Source organism: Dermacentor albipictus, chromosome 4, assembly GCF_038994185.2.
Source record: "Dermacentor albipictus isolate Rhodes 1998 colony chromosome 4, USDA_Dalb.pri_finalv2, whole genome shotgun sequence".
NCBI classification, from domain to species: domain Eukaryota; kingdom Metazoa; phylum Arthropoda; class Arachnida; order Ixodida; family Ixodidae; genus Dermacentor; species Dermacentor albipictus.
In genome coordinates, this window is record NC_091824.1 from 169,963,487 (window position 1) to 169,987,766 (window position 24,280).

The 24,280-nt window shown below is 45.7% G+C and overlaps 2 protein-coding genes across 4 annotated transcripts in view; one reads left to right on the plus strand and one right to left on the minus strand.

Annotated features, from left to right (window-relative positions):
- LOC135902469 (serine/threonine-protein kinase SIK2-like) overlaps positions 1-24,280 on the plus strand; it is a 309,800-nt gene that overhangs the window by 87,251 nt on the left and 198,269 nt on the right. The gene's annotated exons all lie outside the window — the stretch shown is intronic.
- The window catches only part of LOC139059410 (uncharacterized), a 356,283-nt gene continuing 332,902 nt past the window's right edge, over positions 900-24,280 (minus strand). Inside the window, exon 2 of the mRNA XM_070537803.1 lies at positions 900-4,276. Coding sequence (XP_070393904.1) covers positions 1,990-3,948 — 1,959 coding nt within the window. The 5' untranslated portion in view covers positions 3,949-4,276 and the 3' untranslated portion in view covers positions 900-1,989. The remainder of the gene's footprint in view (positions 4,277-24,280) is intronic.

Below are 24,280 nucleotides of genomic sequence, written 5' to 3' on the forward strand. Positions count from 1 at the left end.
ATCTGAACAAAAAATAGTAAAGTTTTGCTGTGAACAGCTTGGCCTTAACATGGTGAACGCACAGTTTGAGCGCGTGCATAGATTGGGAAGCTTTTCTTCTGAGAAACGTCGGCCCATCATAGCACGATTAGCCCTTTTTAAGGACAAGCAGAATATCCTAGCACTTGCCCACAAGCTAAAGGGTAGGGAGTATTCGATACGTGAAGACCTTTCTTTATCCACAAAGCAAGCTAGGAAAAAATTAATTGAATTTGCCAAAACAAAAAACAGCCTTTAAAGCTTACAATAGATAAGGTTCGTATTAATGACACCACCTATGTTTATGACCGCGCTACCGACACAGTTATGCCGTCACTCCTGTAGCTAAAGAAGGCAACACTTGCTGGTATAGTTAAGAAATCGCAATCTTCCTTAACGTCACCGCTGTTGTTATATTACACGAACATTCGCAGCCTACTAAACAAGCGCGATGCATTGAGTGCCTATTTGGAAGATGGCGATCCCGACATTGTAGCTTTAACTGAGACTTGGTTGCACACCGACATCACTAATGAAGAACTTCTTCCCAACAGTAACAAATACAACATTTACAGGCATGACCGTAGTGGGAAGAGGGGTGGTGGTGTCCTGATTGCTGTAAAAACCTGCATTTCATCCTTTCTGGTATATACACAAATTGCCCTGCTGAAATAGTTTGGGTCGCATGCGCAACAGCCTCTACCCGTGTCCTAGTGGTGTTACGAACTTCCAACCGGTGCCGCCTGTGTTACGGACATCCAACCGGTGCCAGCAGTGTTACGAACTTGCACCGCTGCACCACGATAACGGCTTTGTGGTCCCGTAGCGCTCGTCACCCGTTTCGTGACAGAGCGTTGGTAGCGAAGACTCCGAGCCTGGCGTCGATGAGAATAACAAAAGGGACTTTATACATTATATACAGGTTATCATACAGGACATGAACGGATCGGCACTGGGGCCGAGAGCTCACACAAACGCGACTGTTCTCGCACGACGGCGTCCGGCGAAAACGCGTGACACATCTCACCCCAGTCGGGAGCGACCCTCTCTCCAGGTGGGGTCAGCGGATCCTGTTTTCGAGCGGCGTGTTGCTGCTTTTATAATCCCCGAGGCCCATTGTCACTCAAACGGCCCAATACAAAGTCAGCACACGACGGTCGTCCGAGGGGTCCAACCAGCGACCGCGCTGGCCACCCGGTTCAAAGTTCGCGCGCGCGGTGACCTCCAGGCAAGGGAGGTGCGGCGCCGGGCTGTCGGGCACACGCGGGCACGTCTAAACACGCTGCTTCGCCGAGGCTTCTCCTGCACGAAGGCGCAGCCTCTTGACTTGTGAAGGGAGAATTGTGGCGCTCGCAGGATAGATTCTGCATCTTGCAGATTCGGGATCCGGGCTTGTGGTAATGGCACAACAGCATCCCCGCCCTCAGATAAGGCGCCGGGAAGACGAGCTGCCTCCACGTGGCTCGGATGCCAGGCGCGCACGTTCGTCAGGCTCGTCCAAGTTCACGTCCATTGTCGGGACGCCAGGTAACTTCACGTGCCCAGGTCCGACTCGTCAGGACAGGAGCTCTGCTCACCACGTCGTCGCCAAGGCACCTTGACCAGCTCCGCTCGGGTCGTTCCTAAGACCTTGCTTCTCGCCACTGGTCCCGCTTGGTCGTTCTGCAGCTTGCAAAACCGACCGGCAAAAGGCAACACCCAACACGAACAAGTGCCCTCTGTCTCCCGTCAAACACCAGACAAGGCCATAATTCAAATCAACCTAACCAAATTGCTATCCCTCTTTTTGCTCCCGCTGCAACAAGAGGCAGGTGTACGATCTAGTACACAAGGCTCAAACAACCAGTTTTCAAATTAACAACGCAACAAAATAGAAACAATTAATAATCAGCAATAATAATGACAAATAGAATGGTCCCCTTGAAATCACTTGGACCGAAAACATACTTCTGAGGAAGCAAATGAGGTCATTCATTTTTCCCGGCGATATTTTCGCGGAATCCGAAGCTGCTTATATTTGCGACCCTGCTTATCCGTGTAGCGGCGGTACAATAAGCCAGATTCCTTGCCAAATGAAACCCTCTTTTTTTTCACTCCCCGTTTGACGCTCTTCCTCAGATCGGCTAATGAACAGCCTTCCTGTTGCTCGCGAATCAGACTTTCTCTTTCAACTGCAGCCTGCTCCTGCCGGCTGGCGGAAACCGGAGCGAGTGTGGAGCCCGCGTCGCCTAATTGCGGCGTCGCGTCTATATCGCGGCTAGCACTGCACGCGTCACTCCCACTCACTTCCAGGACCCGCTCGTCTAGGCCAGCCTCCGAGCTCTGCCTCTCCCGTGACTGCTCGCCACTCAAGTTACCGTGATCGGTCCGTGTGCCGCACCGCCTTTCGCTCACCGACGCTAAGTCAAGTTCCCTCGACAGCGGGCGCGCTTTGGATCGCGTGGGGGCCATGTACGCCACGTCGGCAAAGAATGATTTGCCCTGATCCCTCAGCAGCTGCTCCGAGCTATTTGAGAAGAGGTAGGAAAATTGCTCCGGGAGGGCGGCTGACACAGCGGCTTCGGTGTTAAGTTTCCCAAACTCTCCTTCAATGATAACCGTTGCGATCGGTAAACAGACACTCTCCTTCTCGGCCACTTGCCGTATCCTAACGCACTCTCCCGTAAAATCACTCGAGGAGACGAAAGACGGGTGAACAACGTCCATAGTTGCTGCAGAGTCCCGCAGTGCTCGGCACTTCTTGCCGTTTACCTTAATTTCCTGCACATAGGGCTCCAATAGACGTATGTTCTTGTGAGTTTCCTGTATCGTTGCAAAAGCAATTCTCTCTGGGCAGCTTGCAGCGATATGCCCTTGCTTTTTGCAATTGTAGCAGGTTAACGGTCTCCGTTTTTCAAAAGAACGCGTCATTTCGTTTCGCTGTTTCGGACCATCGTCATCATTCTGAGATGCATTCTGTCCATCCCTTACAGTTTCTTTGGGAAGGGACTCGTCGTCCCGAAACTCGCGACGCGTGATTTCCTTCCGTTCGTCGGGCTTCCCGTAAAACCCATCTCTTCTATCTGCTTTTTCTATGCGCACTGCCTTGCTGTGCAAGCTGCGGCGGGTGTAATACTCTTCCGCTAACTCTGCTGCCTTGTTTAGCTTAACCTCCTTTAGCCTATCTTGCAGCCAGAGCCGGACATCCTCATCAATGCAACGGTAGAACTGCTCCAACGCGATGCATTCGACAATTTTGTCGCGGTCGTCGTAAACCTCTTCGCCCTTCAGCCATTCCACCAAGTCGGCTTTTAGACGAAACGCGAAGTCAACATTCGACTCCTTACCCTTTTTTGCATACCGGAATCTCTGCCGGAAAGCTTCGGGCGACAATTTGTACTTCCGCAGTAGCGCTTCCTTCACATCACTGTAGCTCTCAAACGCCTCTTTCGATAAGCAAGTTATTACGTCTGATGCCTCCCCAGGAAGCAACGCTAACAGATTCTGTGCCCAGAGGGATCGCTCAATGCTATTCCGTTCACACACGTGCTCAAATTTCACGAGGTATTTGGCCATATCCTCTCCGACGACAAAGGGTGGAAGTTGATCGCGTATTCTTGGAACATTAGAAGTGAGACTAGGCGCTGGCGAGCTATTTCGGGTCTCCAACTCTTTCATTTTAAGCTCGTGCTCACGAATCTCTCTCCTTTCCTCCTTTTCCTCCTCGCGACGTTGCTGTTCTCTCCTTTCCTCTTCGCGACGTTCCTGTTCTCTCCTTTCCTCCCTTTCCCGACGTTCATTGATATTCGCCCAGGCCTCAGCGGCTTCCTCAGCCGTTACGTCCCCAGTCCTCATGACCTCAAGGATCGCATTCTTTCTTTTGGTTGAGCCCAACTCAATGCCCAACTCCTCACAAATTTCGAGAAGTTCCTTGACCTTGTACTTCTCCATCGTTCACACTGTCCTCCTGCTGTTTACCCTTTTTGAATATACCTGCCGTACGCTACTATAACACTACTAGTAAGACATATGCAAGTATTTCACACACTGCCCTGTTTACCCCCTCAGCATCCCCTGGTTTTCAAAACACTCTTACTAGGCTTGAAACACACAAGGTTAAACACAATGCAACACCAAGTCAATCCCTGAGCTACTATAACCTGTGTCAGAGAAAGTCTGGTGTTTGAGGTAAACTTCAGGCACTCACCGCGCCGAGGTAGCTGATGCCGGTCAATCCCGTAGCTGCCATCCAGTGTTACGAACTTCCAACCGGTGCCGCCTGTGTTACGGACATCCAACCGGTGCCAGCAGTGTTACGAACTTGCACCGCTGCACCACGATAACGGCTTTGTGGTCCCGTAGCGCTCGTCACCCGTTTCGTGACAGAGCGTTGGTAGCGAAGACTCCGAGCCTGGCGTCGATGAGAATAACAAAAGGGACTTTATACATTATATACAGGTTATCATACAGGACATGAACGGATCGGCACTGGGGCCGAGAGCTCACACAAACGCGACTGTTCTCGCACGACGGCGTCCGGCGAAAACGCGTGACACATCTCACCCCAGTCGGGAGCGACCCTCTCTCCAGGTGGGGTCAGCGGATCCTGTTTTCGAGCGGCGTGTTGCTGCTTTTATAATCCCCGAGGCCCATTGTCACTCAAACGGCCCAATACAAAGTCAGCACACGACGGTCGTCCGAGGGGTCCAACCAGCGACCGCGCTGGCCACCCGGTTCAAAGTTCGCGCGCGCGGTGACCTCCAGGCAAGGGAGGTGCGGCGCCGGGCTGTCGGGCACACGCGGGCACGTCTAAACACGCTGCTTCGCCGAGGCTTCTCCTGCACGAAGGCGCAGCCTCTTGACTTGTGAAGGGAGAATTGTGGCGCTCGCAGGATAGATTCTGCATCTTGCAGATTCGGGATCCGGGCTTGTGGTAATGGCACAACAGTGGGCACATGTTATCGGCCGCCCGACGCTGCCCACTCGTTTCTCGACGTACCACGTGAAAGCATTACTTGTGCTACTCAACAATGTTCCACGGCTGTTGTTTATCTCCTGGAGACTTTGATTTTCCACTTATTGAGTGGCCAAGTCTGTCATCATCATGCCGCTCCTCTGCTGGATTTATTAGCTTAACACAAGATTACATTCTAACCCAGACAATCGACCAACACACCCATGGTCCCAACATCCTAGATTTAGTATTAACTACCGCACCTGATACCGCCGGGCCTATTGCTTACATTGATGGCTTGAGCGATCACAAAGTTCTTCAATTAGACATTAATATTCCACAAACTTTCTATCGAGCTCAGACTAAAAGTATTAGAGATTACAATTGAGCGGACTATAAAAATATTAATGTTGAATTGGCTATCTTTCTTAATGAAGAGTTTCTGCCTTTCTTTAGTTCAAGATCGGTAAACGACAGCTGGGAACTTTTTAATCAAAGATTAACAGCTCTGGTAGAAAAGTACGTGCCAAAAATCAATATAGCAAATGACAGCTCTAATCCTTGGTTTACTAAGCACCTTCGAACATTAAGAAACAAGAAGAAGCGTCTGTATCGGGCGGCCGGAAGGGACAATCAAGCCTCATCTTGGGCAGCACACAGTGATTTTCTAAACTTTTACTGCAAGGAGTTACACGCAGTCAAATACAAATATTTCTCACGTGATCTGCCATCTCTTTTAATCAATAACCCCAGAAAATTCTGGCAAGTCATATTACCAGGTAACACTGTCCGCAATACTGCGCTACATGATGACGGCGAAAGCCCTTTGTCTGACGCTGATTGTTCAATAGCGTTTAACAATTTTTTCACATTAGTTATTACGCAAGAAGACTGTTCCACTGTTCCCATAGTTCCCGACTTTGAATATCCTTTTATGGAACCAATAGATATTACAGCAGATGGCATTTCGTCTTTAATAAATAATCTGAAATTATCCACATCTTCCGGTATAGACGATATCAACTCAAAAATACTAAAAATACCGTTACAATTTCAAGCCAAATTTTGTGTCATAATTTTAGGAAATCCTTATCATGTGGCGAACTACCCCTGGACTGGAAAATTGCAAAGGTTATCCCTTTATTCAAAGGGGATAACAAGTACTCTCCAAGAAATTACCGTCTCATCTCATTAACATGTATCTGCTGTAAACTACTGGAACATATCATAGCATCGCATATCTACCGCCATTTAGAATCAAACGACTTTTTTTTTATTTTAACCAGCATGGATTCAGAAAAGGCTTATCTTGTGAAACTCAATTGCTCGAATTTACAACAGAATTACATTCCAGCATGAATAAAGAGCAACAGACCGGCTGTGTATTCTTAGATTTTTCGAAAGCATTTGATCGTGTCGCTCATTGTCGCCTCATCTCAAAAATATCCGTGCTTCGACTGGATTTATTAACTTTATCTTGGCTCCGAAACTTTCTCTCCTGGCGGCAACAGTTCACTGTTGTTAATAACCACTCATCGCTTACTTCTGACGTTACTTCTGGCGTACCGCAAAGCAGTGTCCTTGGTCATCTTCTTTTCTTAATTTTCATTAATGACCTTCCACAAAACATATCATCGCACATAAGGCTTTCCGCAGACGATTGCATTTTACACCGTACGATAAAAACATCTGATGACCATTTAGTATTACAGAACGACCTTAACCTTGTCAGTTCCTGGTGCAACACATGGCAGCTGATGACCCTGAACTCAGACAAATGTAAAGTTACGTCCTTTTCGCGAAAACATTCAAACTCTCGCTTTTCTTACGTCCTAAATAACACCGCCATACCTCCGACATCGTCCTACAAGTACCTTGGCATTGAACTTACAACTCACCTTTCCTGGAGTACACACATAACAGCTTTCTGCGCTAGAGCTTCAAAAACTCTAGGTTATCTTCGACGGAACTTGCGTAAATCCCCTGCTACAGTTGGGTAATTAGCATATCAGACTTTTGTTCGCCCACAGTTAGAATTTGCGTCATCAGTATGGTCACCACATCAAAATTATTTAGTTGATATGCTAGAATCAATTCAAAATAGAGCATCGCGCTTCATCACAAGCAACTACGACAGAACTTGCAGCGTAACTAAGATTAAAGCAGATATCTCGCTCAAGCCACTTGAAACTCGTCGCACGATAAGTCTTCTTTGCCTTTTCCATAAATACGTTCATGGTAATCGACCTCGTGTGTTGCCGCTTGAAGTACCAGCGCGCACATCACGTCGCCTTAACAAGAGCCATAGTTTCAAGCGCATATTCGGCAATACACTGTCATTTAACGCATCAGCACTGCCACGTGTCATAACCGTATGGAACAGTCTTCCTGATAACATTGCGTGCTTAACAAATCGTGACGCCTTTCGCGAAGAATTGCAAAGCTTCCTGTAGAAACATTGTATAAGGATGTTATTGACCAGCTTTCGTTCCCTGTTTTTCACACTTGTATTTTTGTATTTTTGTGTGTATGAGTATATTACTGTGTTTACGCTGTCTAAAGCTTAGCCTAGACAAGCATTTTTTTGAACTTTGCTTAAGCTTATCTTGTGACTGCCTGAATTGATATTTATATTGTTTACTCCTGTTGAAACACTTACTTTGGGTCTCCCCGTACCCCATGGCCTTAACTGGGCCTGTAAGGTATTTAAATTTTAAAAAATAGACAAATAAAAAAACGTGATTTTGTTCGAAGACCAATCATGTTAAGAAACTGAATTACGCGTCACTGAGGAAATTCCTTGGTAAACTTTAATCCTCCTCCATAAAGTTTAACTTGCTCACTTACTGAGGTAGCAGTGGAATCTAATTCTTCCCTATTGCAGAAAATCAGGTAATCATCAACGTAACGAAATATCTTGATAGCGCTATCACCTAAGGCTTTCCCTAAGCAGGTGTCAACCTTACTCAGGTAAATATTGCTTAGAATAGCGGCAACTTTTGTATCATTCTTCCTTTTTTCCAAGAACCGCCAATGAATGGAACCGCCTTCCCACCTCCACAGTCTCAATTTGTGACACCACTAACTTCAATACCGCCATTCAAAGTGCCGCATAGCTTGATTTTGTATTTTTGTCCTGTACTGCAAATATCGTATATTTTCACCACTCCTTTCTGTTGTACCATTTACGCCTCGAAAGTATAATAAATAAATAGATAAATAAATAAATAAATAAATAAATAAATAAATAAATAAATAAATAAATAAATAAATAAATAAATAAATAAAAAAATGGCTGTGGCTTAGGTAAGGTTAAGCCCAGGATGCGAAGCATACTAGCCTTTATTTTAGTTGTTGAACCACTGTTTAGCCTGGTGAACTGCTGTTGCTTGGCTATATTTGGTTCGGCTAGACGAAGAAACAACTCATGCATTACTTCTTCGCCTTCAAGAGTGGAACGCGACAGCGTTCCCGTCGACCCGCCAAGGGGTGTAAGACAATGGGCTACAGGGCAGCGACTACGCGCCCCGCATTGGACGCGGTGAGCGTCGAGCAAAGCAGCGTTCGGCGCGGCAACGAAATGTGCGCCTGAGCAAGAGACGCACGCCTTAGAAACAGCGCGTTTCTAAGGCAACACCGCATTCACTAGAGGCGCTTTTGTACCGCTTTGAAGCGTTGTACTCGTGGCTCAGTGGTAGCGTCTCCGTCCCACACTCCGGAGACCCTGGTTCGATTCCCACCCAGCCCGTCTTGCAAGAGTTGAGCCAAAGCCACTTCTCCTCTGTCGTGACGTCACGGTGTCACGTGATTTCATGGTCACCGCCGCGCCTGAGGAGCTGGGTTGAGCCCTCGTAATATGCTTCGCATAATAAATAAATAAATAAATAAATAACGTCTGCGCTGCTACCCAAACGTTTTACATACACTTTGTAGTATTTATCCGTTGGCACAAATGCCCTTCACCTATAGTTGAATTTGTGCACAACCATTCAAAGGATAAATAAACATGCTTTAAGTACATTACCAACTAAAATCTTTTTTAACACATGCCCAGTCTCTCATTTATAATGTACATGCGACATGTGCGTTGAGGTCATTAAGAAATAAGACAATTAGTGTATGAACTATCGTTATTTTTACAATACAATACAATACAATACAATACAATACAATAAAATACAATCTTTATTGTGCATAAGGAAAACAAAGTACATATAGCAGGCCTACCGAAGCCTCAGAGGGCTTGACTGGCAGTGCCTGACAGTCAGGTCACAGAAAATTGCACAGGGTTAATAGCGGAGTTAGCTATTAGCGGGTCGGAACAAAATGTTGAACAGTTATACAAAATGGTACATTAAACATCGACAATTCTAAGTTGTTTCTTAATCTCACGTCTTGTGTTTGCTTCTAACACAAGCGCTGGCAATTTATTAAATATGGCTGGAACATAGTATTGCCGTGTTCTCCTTCCGTACTTTGTCGCAGTCTTGGGGATGACGTAGGGTTCCTTCGGTCTTAAGGAGCGGACAGGCGTATATCGTGTTTTAAAATCGTTATTCCAGAAGTGTTTAATTACAACACTTTCGATAATCAGAGAAGTGAAGTTTGGCAAATTCAACAACCTAAAGACGTCTGTATCTTGCTTTGGACACAAATCGTAAGCCACTGTTGACAGGAGTGAACGTAAAATTGAATTAATTCTTGAGCTCCACCTAAGAGTACAATGGCCATACACAGTCAAGCCATAACGTAGCACACTGTAGACTAAAGCATGCACAATAATTTTTCGAACGGAGATTGGCATAAGACATCGCATATTGTATAATACACAGGAGACCGCGCGCAGCCTTTTACAGATGCTTTTTACAGCCTTTTTACAGCCTTTTAAAGAGCTGAATGGTGATTATGGCAATATGCATAGTATACCCGCTGCCACCAAGCACGGCTGAGAAAATAACTTCTGTCTTTACTGCACTGCACTTCTCCGCGTAAAGAAGAAAGCTTTCGGTGGTGACGTGGCCGGAATAGGCGCCAGCGGATTGGTTGGATGCACGCCGCGAGCTTGCAATCAGGCGCAGCCGATGTCGCGGCGGAGAGGATGATAGCATGAAGTCATACCCACAAGGACTATACTGCAGGGGGTAGAACTCGTGTCACTGCAGACGTACAAAGCTCCGCGCGCTGCCTATATGGAGGCTCAAGTGTCTATTGAATTTCGCAGAGGCTCTATAGGGCGATTCAATGCGCTTCTCCTTGTCCGATCTCTGGCATTGCGCATCGAACCATACTATAGTACACGCTAGAGTTACTGTGTGTGGCTACCTTGAGGGACCAGGTAAAATAAATTTCGAAGAGTTGACAATGTAGGTTGCCTCACTTACCGAAGCACTTTGGGGAACTCTGCATGAGGCCGCTGACCGGTCTTCTCAGAAGTGGCCCATATTAGAGGCGGCATTTTTCGTCCGTTGAAAGCATAGTAAAATATCTTTTGTAGTGCAGTGATATGAGTACGATTGACATTTGTATATAACGAGCCCACGCATAATTTTCAGGCTGTTTAGAATAATGCAAATCGATCACACGCAAATATAAACAATGAAAGTTCTTTTGACGAGGACGCCCTGCACCACAATACATGTAAGCTCATGAGCAACAGCTTGTATCGACCACAGGTTTCTAGAAAAAATAAATTCCTTCGTTCCTTATGTAGACGAAAAGCTAAAAATTAATTTGGCAATTATATTTGTGAACTTCTTTCTGAACGAGACAGACGTGTTAGACGTTTATGTGAAAGGTTGTCAACCTTTGCGTAACGCCTGACAAAATATTGTGCTTGTTAACCGAAGGTTCCATATTCAAGCGCCGACAATCAAAACGCTACATATTCGTTCTATGTGATCCTGCGCTTTCCGAACTATCAAGTTTGCGCCGCTTCAGCGGTCGACTCCCACGGTGTGCCGACACACAGCTTGGCGCCACTCGGTGCACGCGTTTTACGCACCTCTCCCGCCGGTGCTGTGAAACTCGTCCCGCGGGAAGCCCGCATCGCAGCGCGCTCGAAAACCAGCGGTGTCGTGCGCGCCGAACGGGTGAAATGAACTGCAGCATCTCCTGATCTTCCGCGGCGTTTCAATTCGTTCTCGCAGCTCATGCTGCTGAACTTTGCTGTCTGCGAGAAGGCACCCATTGTGTATAGTGGAAAGCTATATAGCCCGCGGATGCGAAAGCGCCTTGACATGCAGCATGGTTGGCCACCTGACATTCCATTTTTGACGCCATTTAAACTGGAAGGTCATCCGGAGCTGTCTTCCTTCAAATTGAACCCATAGATGTAAAATGCCGCTCACCATTCACCCATTTTATTTTTGGCTGCATTGCTGCTCAATCTGCGTCAGTGACGACTCAGGCACGTCGCTTTTCAAGACCTGCGTCTCCCCAAGATTTGTGCATGTCGCCTTAACAGCACTCACGGTTAATGTTTGACACTCCTATCACAACAAATTCTATTCGCGTAATCTATGAGTGTATATTTGAGTGTAATCCATAAGTTTAGCTCAATATTTCTCTTGATTTCCCTTTATTACGAGTATTTTATGAAAATAACTTCTGTGATGGTCGCGTATAGCCGAGATGATCACTTAATAAACTGTTACCTATGATGAGGATTTTGTGTGCTTTAACCCCTCCATAATCACGCCGCTTTGCGGAAGTACAATGTTTGTTTGTTGCGGATTTAGTTGTAAATGCTTTACTTTTTCAGAAATGTGCGATTTTTATCTTAAGGCTGAATTGGCGATTATCTTAGGGCCTGAGCTGTAACTCTAGGACCATTAGTTTTTAGAATGTAACTTTGATTAAAACTGAATTAGACATTGGAATTGGTTCAACTGTTGCCTAAAGGGTGTCTCCGGGTTTAGGATTCTCGAAAATCTAGGAAAGACATCCAATGAAAAATTATTTCAATAGTTAGAGGAAACATGCTTACAAACTGTTTCAACTATTTAATACTTGAGTAAGGACGGATATTCTGTCATGGTGTGTCTTGCAATCACTGACCCACCTGTAAGCGTTACTAAAATTAGTGCTCACTTTGTAAATGGTATCTCTGTTATGCATACCTCGCCCTACTTTAGTCACCCTTCTTTCTGACTCTATCCGAAGCAATTTCAGGCGGCGTCCATTTTGAAGCCGCGGGCTTGCTTCGTCTTGCCGTCGACTTGAATTTTATGCGACCTATTGTTGACGCAGTTGTCTCTTCGCGCTGCGTAGGCAAACCAACTGGCCTTCCTCTCGTGCTCTGGCCATCCGCGATTTCTCAATGGATACAGCTGCGTAACTGCCAGTGATATTAATAGCTGGAATGATATTTGATAATTAGGTTTAAGCTAGCGTGCTCCAAAAGAGAACGCCAGATGGTATACAAATTAACGGCAAACCTCCTCGTCATCGCCAGTGAGTTCTTTTTTTGTTTTTTGTTTTCTGATGAGAATAGACGCAGGACATCATGCATCGTTAGCAGGTGTCTATGCCTGCCCCTTATCGCGCAGAATCGGTGTGGCCGCATGGAAAAATAAATTTGGGCGCAGCGCTTTTCTTCTCTCACCGGTGCATAAACATTGCTCTCAGATACTTGCTTCTGATGGATCCTTCCTCGGGACTTGCTCTCTTCGATATATATGGCCATTATTGGGTTTACTTTTATATGGGATGAACAAGTAAACACGTGCCACAAGGAAATAAATGTGCCTTTGATGATATGCTTGACTTGCTCCGCGAAGAAAGACGCCGGATGAAATTGTGGCTCTCGTCGCGAGCAGGGTATACATGCATGCGCTTGATTCACGTGGCCACGTCCACGGGGAGTTCCGGCAACGCCCCCCTTTAGCGGGAGCAGCTTATGTTTGTTCCACCTCGGACGGCACAGAATAGTTGGCGCACTCGGCGATAAATGGCTCGCACTGCTGTCACAGTAGCCGCCAATCTGCAGAGGCGCGCGTTCAGAAGCCGCATGCATATATATATACACACGCGTATCACCTATCAGCACCTAAACCGCGGCTGAGAAAATATTCGAGCATGCATTGCCCGCCGCGTTGGAGCGGCGACGATAACGTCGCGGGCGAGCTATCAATACTCATTTCGTGGCCCGCATCCACGCCGACGCACAGCACCGAAGGGAGTCCGCATAGGTAGGTGGTCCTATACAGTGAGTGCCGCGGCGCACGACGGTTGGAAACGTTCGCGGCGCTGCGTGCATTGCGCGGCGCGCGCAAACGAACGAATAACGAGAGGTGGCCGTATCGCGCTTGTCATCGCCGCCGACTGCGCGTCGACCCCCGCCCCTCCGGAGAAGGCGCATAATTGCCTGGCCGCTGCTTCGCGCGGCTCGGCGGCGCGCATCTCGTTAGGGCCCTGTGTACACACGCACGCGAAGAGGAGCCGCTGACCGGCAGGCGCTGCCGAGCCTGGCTCGGTCGGAGCACGCGTGCGGCCGGGCTGCCACCTGCGAGCGAGCGCTCCTTTCGGCGGCCCCGTCGACTCGGCGAACATGACGGGACGCTGCCTGCAGTCGGAGTGCAACCTCCTCCTCTCGCAACGCTGGGGCCGAGCTGGACCGCGCGTTCTGTTTCACGAGGGGCAAGAGCGGCGTGCGCAAGGACGCACCCGCGAGAAAAGTAATCAGCGTACGCCAGAACTGCGAAGCATTGACAGCGACAGTCAGTGATTATCATGATGATGATTACGAGTATGATGATGATCTTTGACTCTGTGTGCCGTGTGTGTGGCGGGGTGTACATTCTATATCTCTTTACCTGATTAGAAGGGGGCCACAACAAAAAGGGGCGTTTGTTCAAGATTATAATTCTTCCTTTTCCTAGGTGTCTTTATCGAGAGAGAGAGAGAGACATAAAAATAAGCTTTATTGGTGTACAACATCCCACCGGAGCTCGCTTGCGACAATATTGACAAATATGGCATGTACTCTTTGTCCCTAAGAGTTGGCTGGTATAGGATGACGATGAAGATGATGATGACACTTGTCAACTATCGCATGCATACCCACATAGAACGGTAGGCCAAGGATAGGGTAAATAGCAGGCAACTTAAAAAGATGTACTACTTAGAGGGGAAAAAAAGAGGAGAAATAATGCCAGAAAACAACGCTAGTACGTGTTTTACAATGAGACCACCCAAACTAATTTTTGAAATCGTTATTGAATAATGAGCGAGAAAAACTGGAGTAATAAAAAAAATTGGAGAATAAAGATATTGAAGAGAAATTAACAGTGTAGCGAAAAAAAGTAACATAGACAACCAACACGATAGCAGGCACAATAATGTGCCACCGTGCCAGCATTTTGTTCTTCCACTTGTTGTATTGTTTTCATTCTTTGTTGCCTCAATGTATTCTGTACACCCGCCGGGGTGTCTTACGGCTATGGAGTTGCGCAGCACGAGGTCGCTGGATCAAATCGCCAGCCGCGGGGGCCGGATTTCGATGGGGGCGAAATGCAAAAAAATGCCCGTGTCTTGTGCATTAGGGGCACGTTAAGGATCCTCTCGTGGTGAAAATTAATCCGAAGTCCCCACTAAGGCGTGCCTCATAATCAAATCGTGGTTTTGGAACGTAAAGCCCCAGAATTAATTTCAGTAATCCTTCCGCATAGTCCAATAATAAGAAAAATTAAAAAACTAAATTCTGAGGCTTTACGTACCAAAACCGCAGCATGATTAGGAGGCACGTCGTAGTGGGGGACTCCTTATTTATTTATTTATTTATTTATTTATTTATTTATTTATTTATTTATTTATTTATTTATTTATTTATTTATTTATTTACAGTATCCTCAGGGCCCAGAAGGGCGTACAGAGGGGGTGGGTACAATAATAAAAAAATATACAACAAGTTCAAACAATTATTAGTATTTAGGTAATAAACTCAAAACATAATCAGTTGCTGCAATCTTGAAAGATGATGCCTCCTCGATGCAGGCGATGGAGGGGGGAAGGCGGTGCCACTCGGCACTGGTTTTTTGGCAGGAATGAAAAAGAGAAAAAAATTTGTGCGACAGAAAGGAACGAACACTAAACCGACGATCAAGACGCGACATACGAAGGCTCCGAAATGAAGTCTTGTTTAAGCGAATTATTTTGATAAAAGATTTTTTGAAAAAGGCAGAGACGGGAAATTTTTTCTTCGAAGCTGCAAATTAATAATTACTTAACACCCTCGTACCCAACGAATGGTACACGGCGTGTTAGCATCTCACCACCATGCGGCCGCCGCGGCTGGGAACCGATCCCATGCCCTCGGGCTTAGCACCCAATGAAACACAAATAACCATTAATACTGCGCACCGATGAAAATACAAATACCCAGCGTTCATGGCGCCAGTTATATGTACTCCTTTATTGTGAAATTTCTGTGCTATGCTGAAAAAGGCAATAATGAATAAATAAGTTCTTAGCACACTTATGCGACTTTATCAGTCCCTTTTCATGATTGTCAAACTTTCCTTTCTGCGAAGCAGTTTGCCAAGCTTGTCATTTTTGCAAGCAGCACGTACAAGCACAGTTTGCTTGCCTTAGGGCAGGAAAATGTAAGTAAATTTTCAACGCAAATGTCACCTTGTAGAGGGATTCAATTTTACTTGCGAAAACTCTAGTTCAAGATATTTATTTCCTTGCTCATAGCGATAAGTTTAGTTCTGTAGTTCTAGCGTTGTAGTGCCCCAGAGTGCTTTGTTAGCAGTGTGTTCAATGGGGCTGGTTGGTTCATCTTTAGAATAAAAAAAAAGGAACAGCGCAACACAGGACGAGCGAGTAAAGAGCGCAGGACAGAGCTAGCGCTATGTCCTGTGCTCTTTACTGTAGCTTGTCCTGTGTTGCGCTGTTCCTAGTTTCTTTAGGCTTTGTTAATTTTTTTTCACATCTTGTGATCAATATTTTTTCCTGCGGGAACTGTGAAAGTAACCCCCATCCTTTCTTTTTCTCGCTCTCTCTGCCATTTCCTGCAAATTTTCATTCCCACTTTATATTTAGTTTAGTACGGCTAGTACTGCAGCGAGCTCGAATCTCTGCAGCGAGCTCGAATCGCTGCGAACTTTTCAACTTTCCTTATGCGTCCTGAAAAGTACGCACTCCAGTCATTCAAGGTTTAATTGTGCTTAAGCTCCTATATCTCTCACATTAATCGTTTCGAACCATTCAGGGGGGGAGGGGGGTTATTTACAATTAACGATATGCTTTAATTATATTTTTGGGACTGTCGCAGCTAGACCGATCTTTACTATTTCTACGCGCAATTCATGCACAACCCCCTCCGCGTTCCTTTGTATGCAATGTATCCTCTGGATCCAACCTTTAGTTCCCTAAAAGATAGGCGCGGGGAGGGGAAAAGGGAGCAGTGTACGCTTGCTATGCACGGAATTCGTGCGAACGCTTACGACGTAATCTATTGTAGAATTGCCAGTATCACTGTATAAGTGGCCTGGTCTAGTGATTAGCATGCATCTACACTTACATAGCTGCAGCGAACTGCAGCAGGGTTGAATCTCGAGGAGAAATGGCATTATCTTTCTTTCACCTTTTATTTCTATTTCTTTTCTTTGGAGCCTGCGGCTGATATTGGTCACGCTCAACACCGTACACGTGTTTCAGATAGGGTCATTATCACCAGAGAAAGAAAGAACTCTAAATAAAGTGAAGGAAAGCGAAAGCAAAGTGATTTCTTAGGATGGCAAGGCCACTTGTCTCAATTGGATTCGGACACCAATTTTGACGTTCAGATATGCATTTTGCTCACCCACGTCTACTAAATATCCTCAGAAAGATTTTTATTGCGATGTCAATAAACAGTCAATCCTAATATTCGCCGTCGCGTGCTGCATAAAGTCCAAGTGATATAAGATCCTATCGCGCCCTCGCGCCCTCGCGCCGTACGTTGTGGGTGCAAGGAAAAGCGTGCGAGGGTGAAAAGGATAGCCGTCTTCCCACGCGCTCAGTGTGTGCGGATCGCGTGGTCAAACGGGGTCAAACATGAAGCGTGCGCTTGCCGGCACATGCAGCGGGTGCTCGTGGTCAAGGAGTAATATCTGTTCATATGCCTATGCGCGCGTGACACCATGCTTGTTCAGGTAACACACACGCACACGCACACGCACACGCACACGCACACACACACACACAAACACACACACACACACACACACACACACACACACACACACACACACACACACACACACACACACACACACACACACACACACACACACACACCTTACTTTTCTCTTTTTCTTTCGCAGTCAGGCTCTGCGATAAAATAGGAATATATCCTCTAAAAACATATCCAGCTGAGGCGTTTCGGTTTCACTGCAGAACTTCTCTCTTTTCCCCTCAAGGTTTAATAGGTTGTCCATGATAGACGAATTTTCTTTGACAAACGAACACTTTATTCGCTTGTATATAGAGCTTCTCTCAAAACGCGCCCGGCTACGCACATCAAGGTATTCCCTTATGCCTCATTTCGTAACCATTTCTTTGGGCTACGTTAACGCAGGCTCTTATTTCTCTAATATTATAGATAACTTTCAGCCCTGAATGTGACGTGGCACGACGTCACCTAAGACAACCGGTGTTCTTCTGCCAGAACGCTATTGTGAATATAATAATAATATGAACGTTCGAAGAGTTGTCTCGTTTTGACCTTATGGGCTGCCTGCTGTCATAGTTTACGTCATGTCACATAGCGCGCGGGCCTCGAAGTTATGGACACCATTCAGATCTTCAGAATACTGAGCAGAAGATTTCTTCAGCAGAGCAGCAGATCGCCACAAGCGTAAGTGGTAACCTCTAGTAGGCTGCGGACAAATGTATCATCGGAGCGGTAGTGTTTATTTTTCTAAATTTGCTTTAAGTGTGCTCCACGTCTGGCGCAGAGGTTAATGCGAGAGGCTTTAGCATTCAAGGCCACTTAGCCATTACTAACCGCGCTGACCACGAGGCCATCGTATATATACCTGGCAGCTGCGTGCAGAGCGGCGCAATTAATGGGCACTCCCAGCGACTGCGGACGTGTCGAGCAAATAGGCTTGCGCAAATTACCTAAGTGAATTAAAGGTCAGCGATAAGTAATGACTACGATGCCAGAACATGTTTGTGCACAAATATTGACGCTGTTCTCGGGACCATGCACGGCAATATCTTTCGCGCGCAGTGCGCGCAAAACACTACTGATCAGCTCTAGCAATCTGTGAGTCTAACGGCTGCCGGAGCAGAATGGCTTATATCTCCGCGGCAGGCACCCACTTGGAAATCGCAGCAACCGAGTGGGGTCGTAAATAGGTAAAAAACGAGTGAAACTGTGCTTCGGTTTTGTTAGTTATTTATGCGCCATCCTTCTCCGTGCTTAGCAAGAGTGCGAAGTACAAAAAATGTTTGTTTTGTACAAAGAAAACGACAGTGAGGTGTATACCATTGGCGTTCAGGGCATTCGAAATAATATCAACGACTGTATGCATGCGTCTTTCTTTTTTCTTTCGCAAAGCAGAATGACCTAACAGAAGGCGTAGCAGAAAAGCGACAAACGGCTCGCAAATTTTTTGTCAACAAAGCAGAAAAAGCGAAAAGCGATAGTGCAACTCTTTGGAGAAATCGCATCTTAGGGTGCATGGATGAAACGAGTGATAATGAAGACGTGCAGCACATTGATGTGTGCGCGGAAGTTGGTAAAGATGCGTTCCTGCACAGACGCCTTGAATTACAGCGTCAATGAATACGCCGGCAAGCGCACTTCGATTTCAACGGATCGAGTGCAGCGGGCTAATTGGTGGTGTGCATGTATACTACAGGGGTGACATACGTGAATGTTCACTTGTAAGGTTTTTACGCAAGCCTAAGCACACGCATTTCTCGCTTTTGTACGTGCATGATTTTTTCTTCGAACACTTGACGAAGTTAAGAAAACTGCGAAATCAGCAGACGAGGCATGATTTGGAAATACATTTCGGGGACCCTTTGCGTCTAGTGAACGTTCGCAGGAAATCTTTTCTTAAACGAAAGTTGAAGTGTATGCGATGTTGGAGGGTGCTTATTTTATACTTCCAATTAATCTTCGACTAATAATGGAGCTTTGTTCAAGCGTCCTGTTCATCACGCTTCATTGGTTATTAGCTCTCTCATTGCCTTGCAGAAACGGGATGATCAGATGAAGGTTTACTCGCAAGAAAAACTACTCATATCCGAGATATGCAGCGCTCCCTAATCACCTACACATAGGGGACTCGCCCGACATCAAGCGGGAGGTCCATGCGAGTGAATATGTATAGGCGTAAAAGTTATTACGTGCAAGCTACTTGCGCTCCACTGGAGCCAAGTGTGAAATCGTGCTGTGGGCGCTATATAGACTTTCTCTTCCTTACCTTTTTGTGAATTGCTGCTGTTCTTTCAGTCCAAATGTTTGTTCGAATTTGAGATCCGTGATTTCAGAGTAATGTAACAGGCGCTTCCCGCGTCGCCACCGAGTGTCCGGCTGATGCCGCTAGTTCTGAGCAAGAGCCGCATTCTGTTGAGTGAATTAAGGTGCGACCTCTTTCAGAGCAGTATATAGATGCTGCGGGCGTGCAACAACTATGTAGATGCACTGTGCGCAACGAGAGCGCTCCTGGCATGTTGTGAAGTGATGGCGAACTCACCTCCAGGCTCTACAGAACAATTCTTTACAGGAGAGCCTGTGCTGCAGGGCACGCATACACGCATCGCACGTGTACCTAGTTCGCTGTAATATATCACCGTCATCTGCACACACTCTCTCTATTATTTTCCTTCCGCTACTCCCTCACTCCATGTGAGAATAAACGGACCACTCCCGGAACTTCTCCCGGCGGCCTTTATACGCCTTTCTTACATTATTTCTTTCCCTATATTTCAGAGGCTTATTCCCGGTTGATCACTTTCAGATATAAATAATATTCAGCGCTCATTCAATCGATGAGCTAGCGGAGAGGCTGCCCGTTCCTCCAATAAGGCGTCGCGTTGGGCGTTCTATAGGTCCCTCAAAAGTGAAAGTATAAATCACGCAAAGCGCTCAGCCGATGAGTATCGGTTTCAGGTTTAGGTGCACAAACAGCGGCTCTCCATGGCCCCCTGTCGATCCTGCACGTAATGTGCGGAGAGCATAAAGATTTACAAACACGCCACTAACAAGCCTCTAACAACCTAAGAATGTGTAAGGACACGTCACGACTGGCGCAACTTGCGGTGTCATGCTTGTTTCGTGAATCCTCGCCACGGCGGCCGCATTTCGATGCGAAAATGCGAAAATGCAAAATGCGAAAATGCGAAAACGCCCATAGGTACATAGATTTAGGCGCACGTTAAGGAACCCTAGGGGGACCAAATTTCCGGAGTGCCCCACTACAGCGTGCCTCATAATCAGATCGTTGTTTTGGCGCGTAAAACCCCATAATTTCTTTTGCTTGTTTCGTATACGTCATGCTAGAGATCATGCAGATGCACACTGAAAGCGTCGTTTAAGTAAGCATAGGCACAATACCATGCTCTGACTGTGCCTATTGCTGTATTTAGTCAAGCTGGCGTCGGTGTTATAATGTCCCACTTCCTTATGCATTTTGGTCGTAAATAAACTTATACGTCTTCCGTATGTGAGTCATATTGACCCGGTGAAAAGTGGGTCCATTATTAAGCATTATTTGGCCGTGTGCTGGATAAGCATGTACTGCATCCAGAAGATATTTTTTTCGGGAGGGGGAGGAGGGCGAGTGCTCACGTTTTTACAACCGGGGGTGCTTTCCCAAGAAATCTGCTTTTCGTGGTGCATGCTAAAGCAAAAATTCTACAGCCAAAGTTAGTCTTCAGACATGTAATGTGGCGTCCTTGTTATAGGCTAGCCGAAGATTTAGCTTTGGTGTACAACTATCGATCATCATCACGTTGTTTTTATGGCAGCAGGTGCAGCTTTTTCCGGAGGCGATCGTCATCGCCACGAAACGTATTATTACTGAAGAAATATGAAACAAAATGTATCTATTGTAAATGCACTTGGCATCTAGTTGCGTGTCTTGTTGCAATTACGCCCTCCAAAGAAGCGGCCTGATGTTCTTTTTTTTAATGTGCTTGCGAGACTGATGACTTTGTCCATTGGTATTCTCCATGCTGCATGTTTATCTGCGGATGATCGAGTGCGTCGTAGATGGCGCCGGTTGTTAGACAAGGCTACTCAAAACCATTTTTTCATTTACTTCGGTTGCTATACAGTGTATATATATATATTTTTTAATCCGAAGTTATTTTTATTGCCTTTGTTGCTATAGCGCGATTCAGCTTCAGGTGACTTACTGGAAGAGGTGGACATTATCTTTACGAAAAAATTTAATGTTTAATAAACCAATGAACAGTTGCAGTGATTAACGTTTCAAGTTCACTATCAGGCAAATTTTGCAATTATATATGGGAATGAAGTTGGGAAAAGCAGCAGTTATATCCACTTGGCTAAAACCCCGAGACTAGCTTGCTCCAGTTTTGAGCTATTATTCTCCAAAATATTGAAATATTGCAGCCCTTGCAGTCAACAATTTTCAAAAAGCCTCCATCGCACAGTACGGGGAGGAAACCAGCAGCTGAAAAAATTATTGATTTTGGCAAAGTTAAGGCAAAAATCTGCAGGCTTCGAGTGACGCCTGACACCGGAAAAAGATGCCGAGAGCGAGTGGGGCTATACTAATCCAGGTATACAACCAAATTAGGAAGGCCCACTAAGCTTCAACAAAGACACTCCCTCACCAGAACAGGAATTGGCCTCCCTGGTGCAGTATTCGGCCACAATATCCCAAATGATTCCTACAATTAACCCATGGCCCTCAGTCCCAGCTGCGGAGCACCTGACCAAGGCGGCGGTCAGACCTGTAACGCAGCAGAGGGTGCTAAGAATCTCTGGGTCCGGACAGGTCACCAATGGAAACTGACCCTGTCAAGCTTTAATTGCCGAACTCTGTCAAGTGAGGCTAGCTTAGCAGGACTCTTTGAGGAACTAAGAGACATTGTTTGGGATATCATCGGCCTTAGTGAGATTAGAAGAGCTCGTGAGGCTCATACATTACTGAATAATGGACACGAACTCTGCTATAGAGGTCTCCCGGATAAGAAGCAATACGGGGTCGGATTACTAATCATTCCTAAGGACATAGCGGGCAACAGGTGACAACAGGAACGAATTCTACAGCATTAATGAGAGGGTAGCTGTAGTTGTAATCAAACATGTATAGCTTAAAGGTAATACAAGCCCTACGCTCCAACATCCAGTCGCGATGATGATGAAGTAGATCAGTTTTATGAAGATGCTGAATTAGCGATGAGAAAAGTGCAAATTAATTATACTGTAGTAATGGGCAACTTCAATGCAAAAGTGGAGAAAAATCAGGCTGGTGAACAAGCAACTATACGGCGTCGATTCTAGGAAATCTAGAGGAGAGATGCTGGTATAATTCGCAGAAAGCAATAAGCTTCAAATAATGAACAACTTTTTCAGGAAGTGTAGCAACAAAAAGTGGACCTGGAAAACCCCTAATGGTGAAACAAGAAATAAAATTGATTTCATACTTTCTGCTGATCCCAACAAAGTGCAGGATGTGCAAGTGATGGGTAGGATAAAGCGCAGTGATCATAGGCTAGTGAGGGCTAGGATTCACCTCAATTTGAAGAGAGAAAGAGTAAAATTGGTCAAGAAGAAACAGGCCAACCTAGATGTAGTAAGGGTAAAAGCAGATAAATTCAGGATGGTACTTGCAAACAAATATGCAACCTTAGAACAGAGAGATGATGTTGACATAGAGCTAATGAATGAAACCGTAACTAGGTTGGCTTCGGAGGCAGCAATTGAAGTGGGAGGCAAGGCACCAAGGCAAGCAGTAGGCAAGCTCTCCGAAGTAACAAAGGACCTAATAAAGAAACGACAAAAATGAAAGTGTCCAACTCAAGAGATAAGATAGAATTCGCGGAACTGTCAAAACTGATCGGCAAGGCGAAAATAAGTGATATTCGAAAATATAACGTGAGAAATATTTAAGAAGCCGTAAAACATGGACGCAGCCTGAAATCAGTGAGAAGGAAACTTGGCATAGGACAAACCAAGATGTATGCACTGAAAGATAAGCAGGGTAATATCATCAGCAATCTCGAAGGTATAGTAAAAGCAGCAGATGAATTCTATACTGACCTGTACAGTACTCAGAGGAGTCAGGATACCTCAATTAGAAAACAGTAATGAACAGGATACAGAAACTCCTGCTATAACTAGCGATGAGGTCGGAAGGGCCTTGCAAGACATGAAACGAATAATGGCGGCAGAAGAATATGAAATGACAGTGGATTTATTCAAAGATAGAGGAGACATAATCCTTGCAAAACTGACAGCTCCTTATACGAAGTGTCTATTGACGGCAAGGGTCCAAGAAAACTGGAAGAATGCAAACATTATACCAATCCACAAAAAGGGAGACGTTAAAGAATTTAAAAATTATAGGCCCATTAGCTTACTCCCAGTAATATATAAAATATTTACCAAAATAATCTCCAATAGAATGAAGGCAACACTGGACTTTAGTCAACCAAGGGAACAAGCTTGCTTCAGGAAGGGATACTCTACCACGGATCACATCCATGTCATTAATCAGGTTGTCGAGAAATCCGCAGAGTACAATAAGCCTCTCTGTATGGCTTTCATAGATTACGAAAAAGCATTTGATTCAGTAGAGATATCAGCAGTCATAGAGACATTGTGTAATCAAGGAGTACAGACCACTTACGTAAATACCTTGGAAAATATCTACAGAGGTTCCACAGCTACCTTTATTCTACACAAGAAAAGCAGGAAGATACCTATAAAGAAAGGGGTCAGGCGGGGAGACACAGTCTCTCCAATGCTATTCACTGCGTGCATGAAAGAAGTATTCAAGCTATTAAACTGGGAAGGTTTAGGAGTATAAGGATCGACGGCGAATACCTCAGCAACCTTTGATTTGCCAATGACATTGTTCTATTCAGCAATGCTGCGGACGAGTTACAACAAATGATGGAGGACCTTAACAGGGAGAGTGTAAGAGTGGGGTTGAAGATTAATATGCAGAAGACAAAGATAATGATAAATAACCGGGCAGGGGAACAAGAGTTCAAGATCGCAAGTCAGCCTCTAGAGACTGTGAAGGAGCACGTTTGCCTAGGTCAATTAGTCACAGGGAACCCTGATCATGAGAAGGAAATTCACAGAAGAATAAAAATGGGTTGGATCGCATACGGCAGACATAGTCAGCT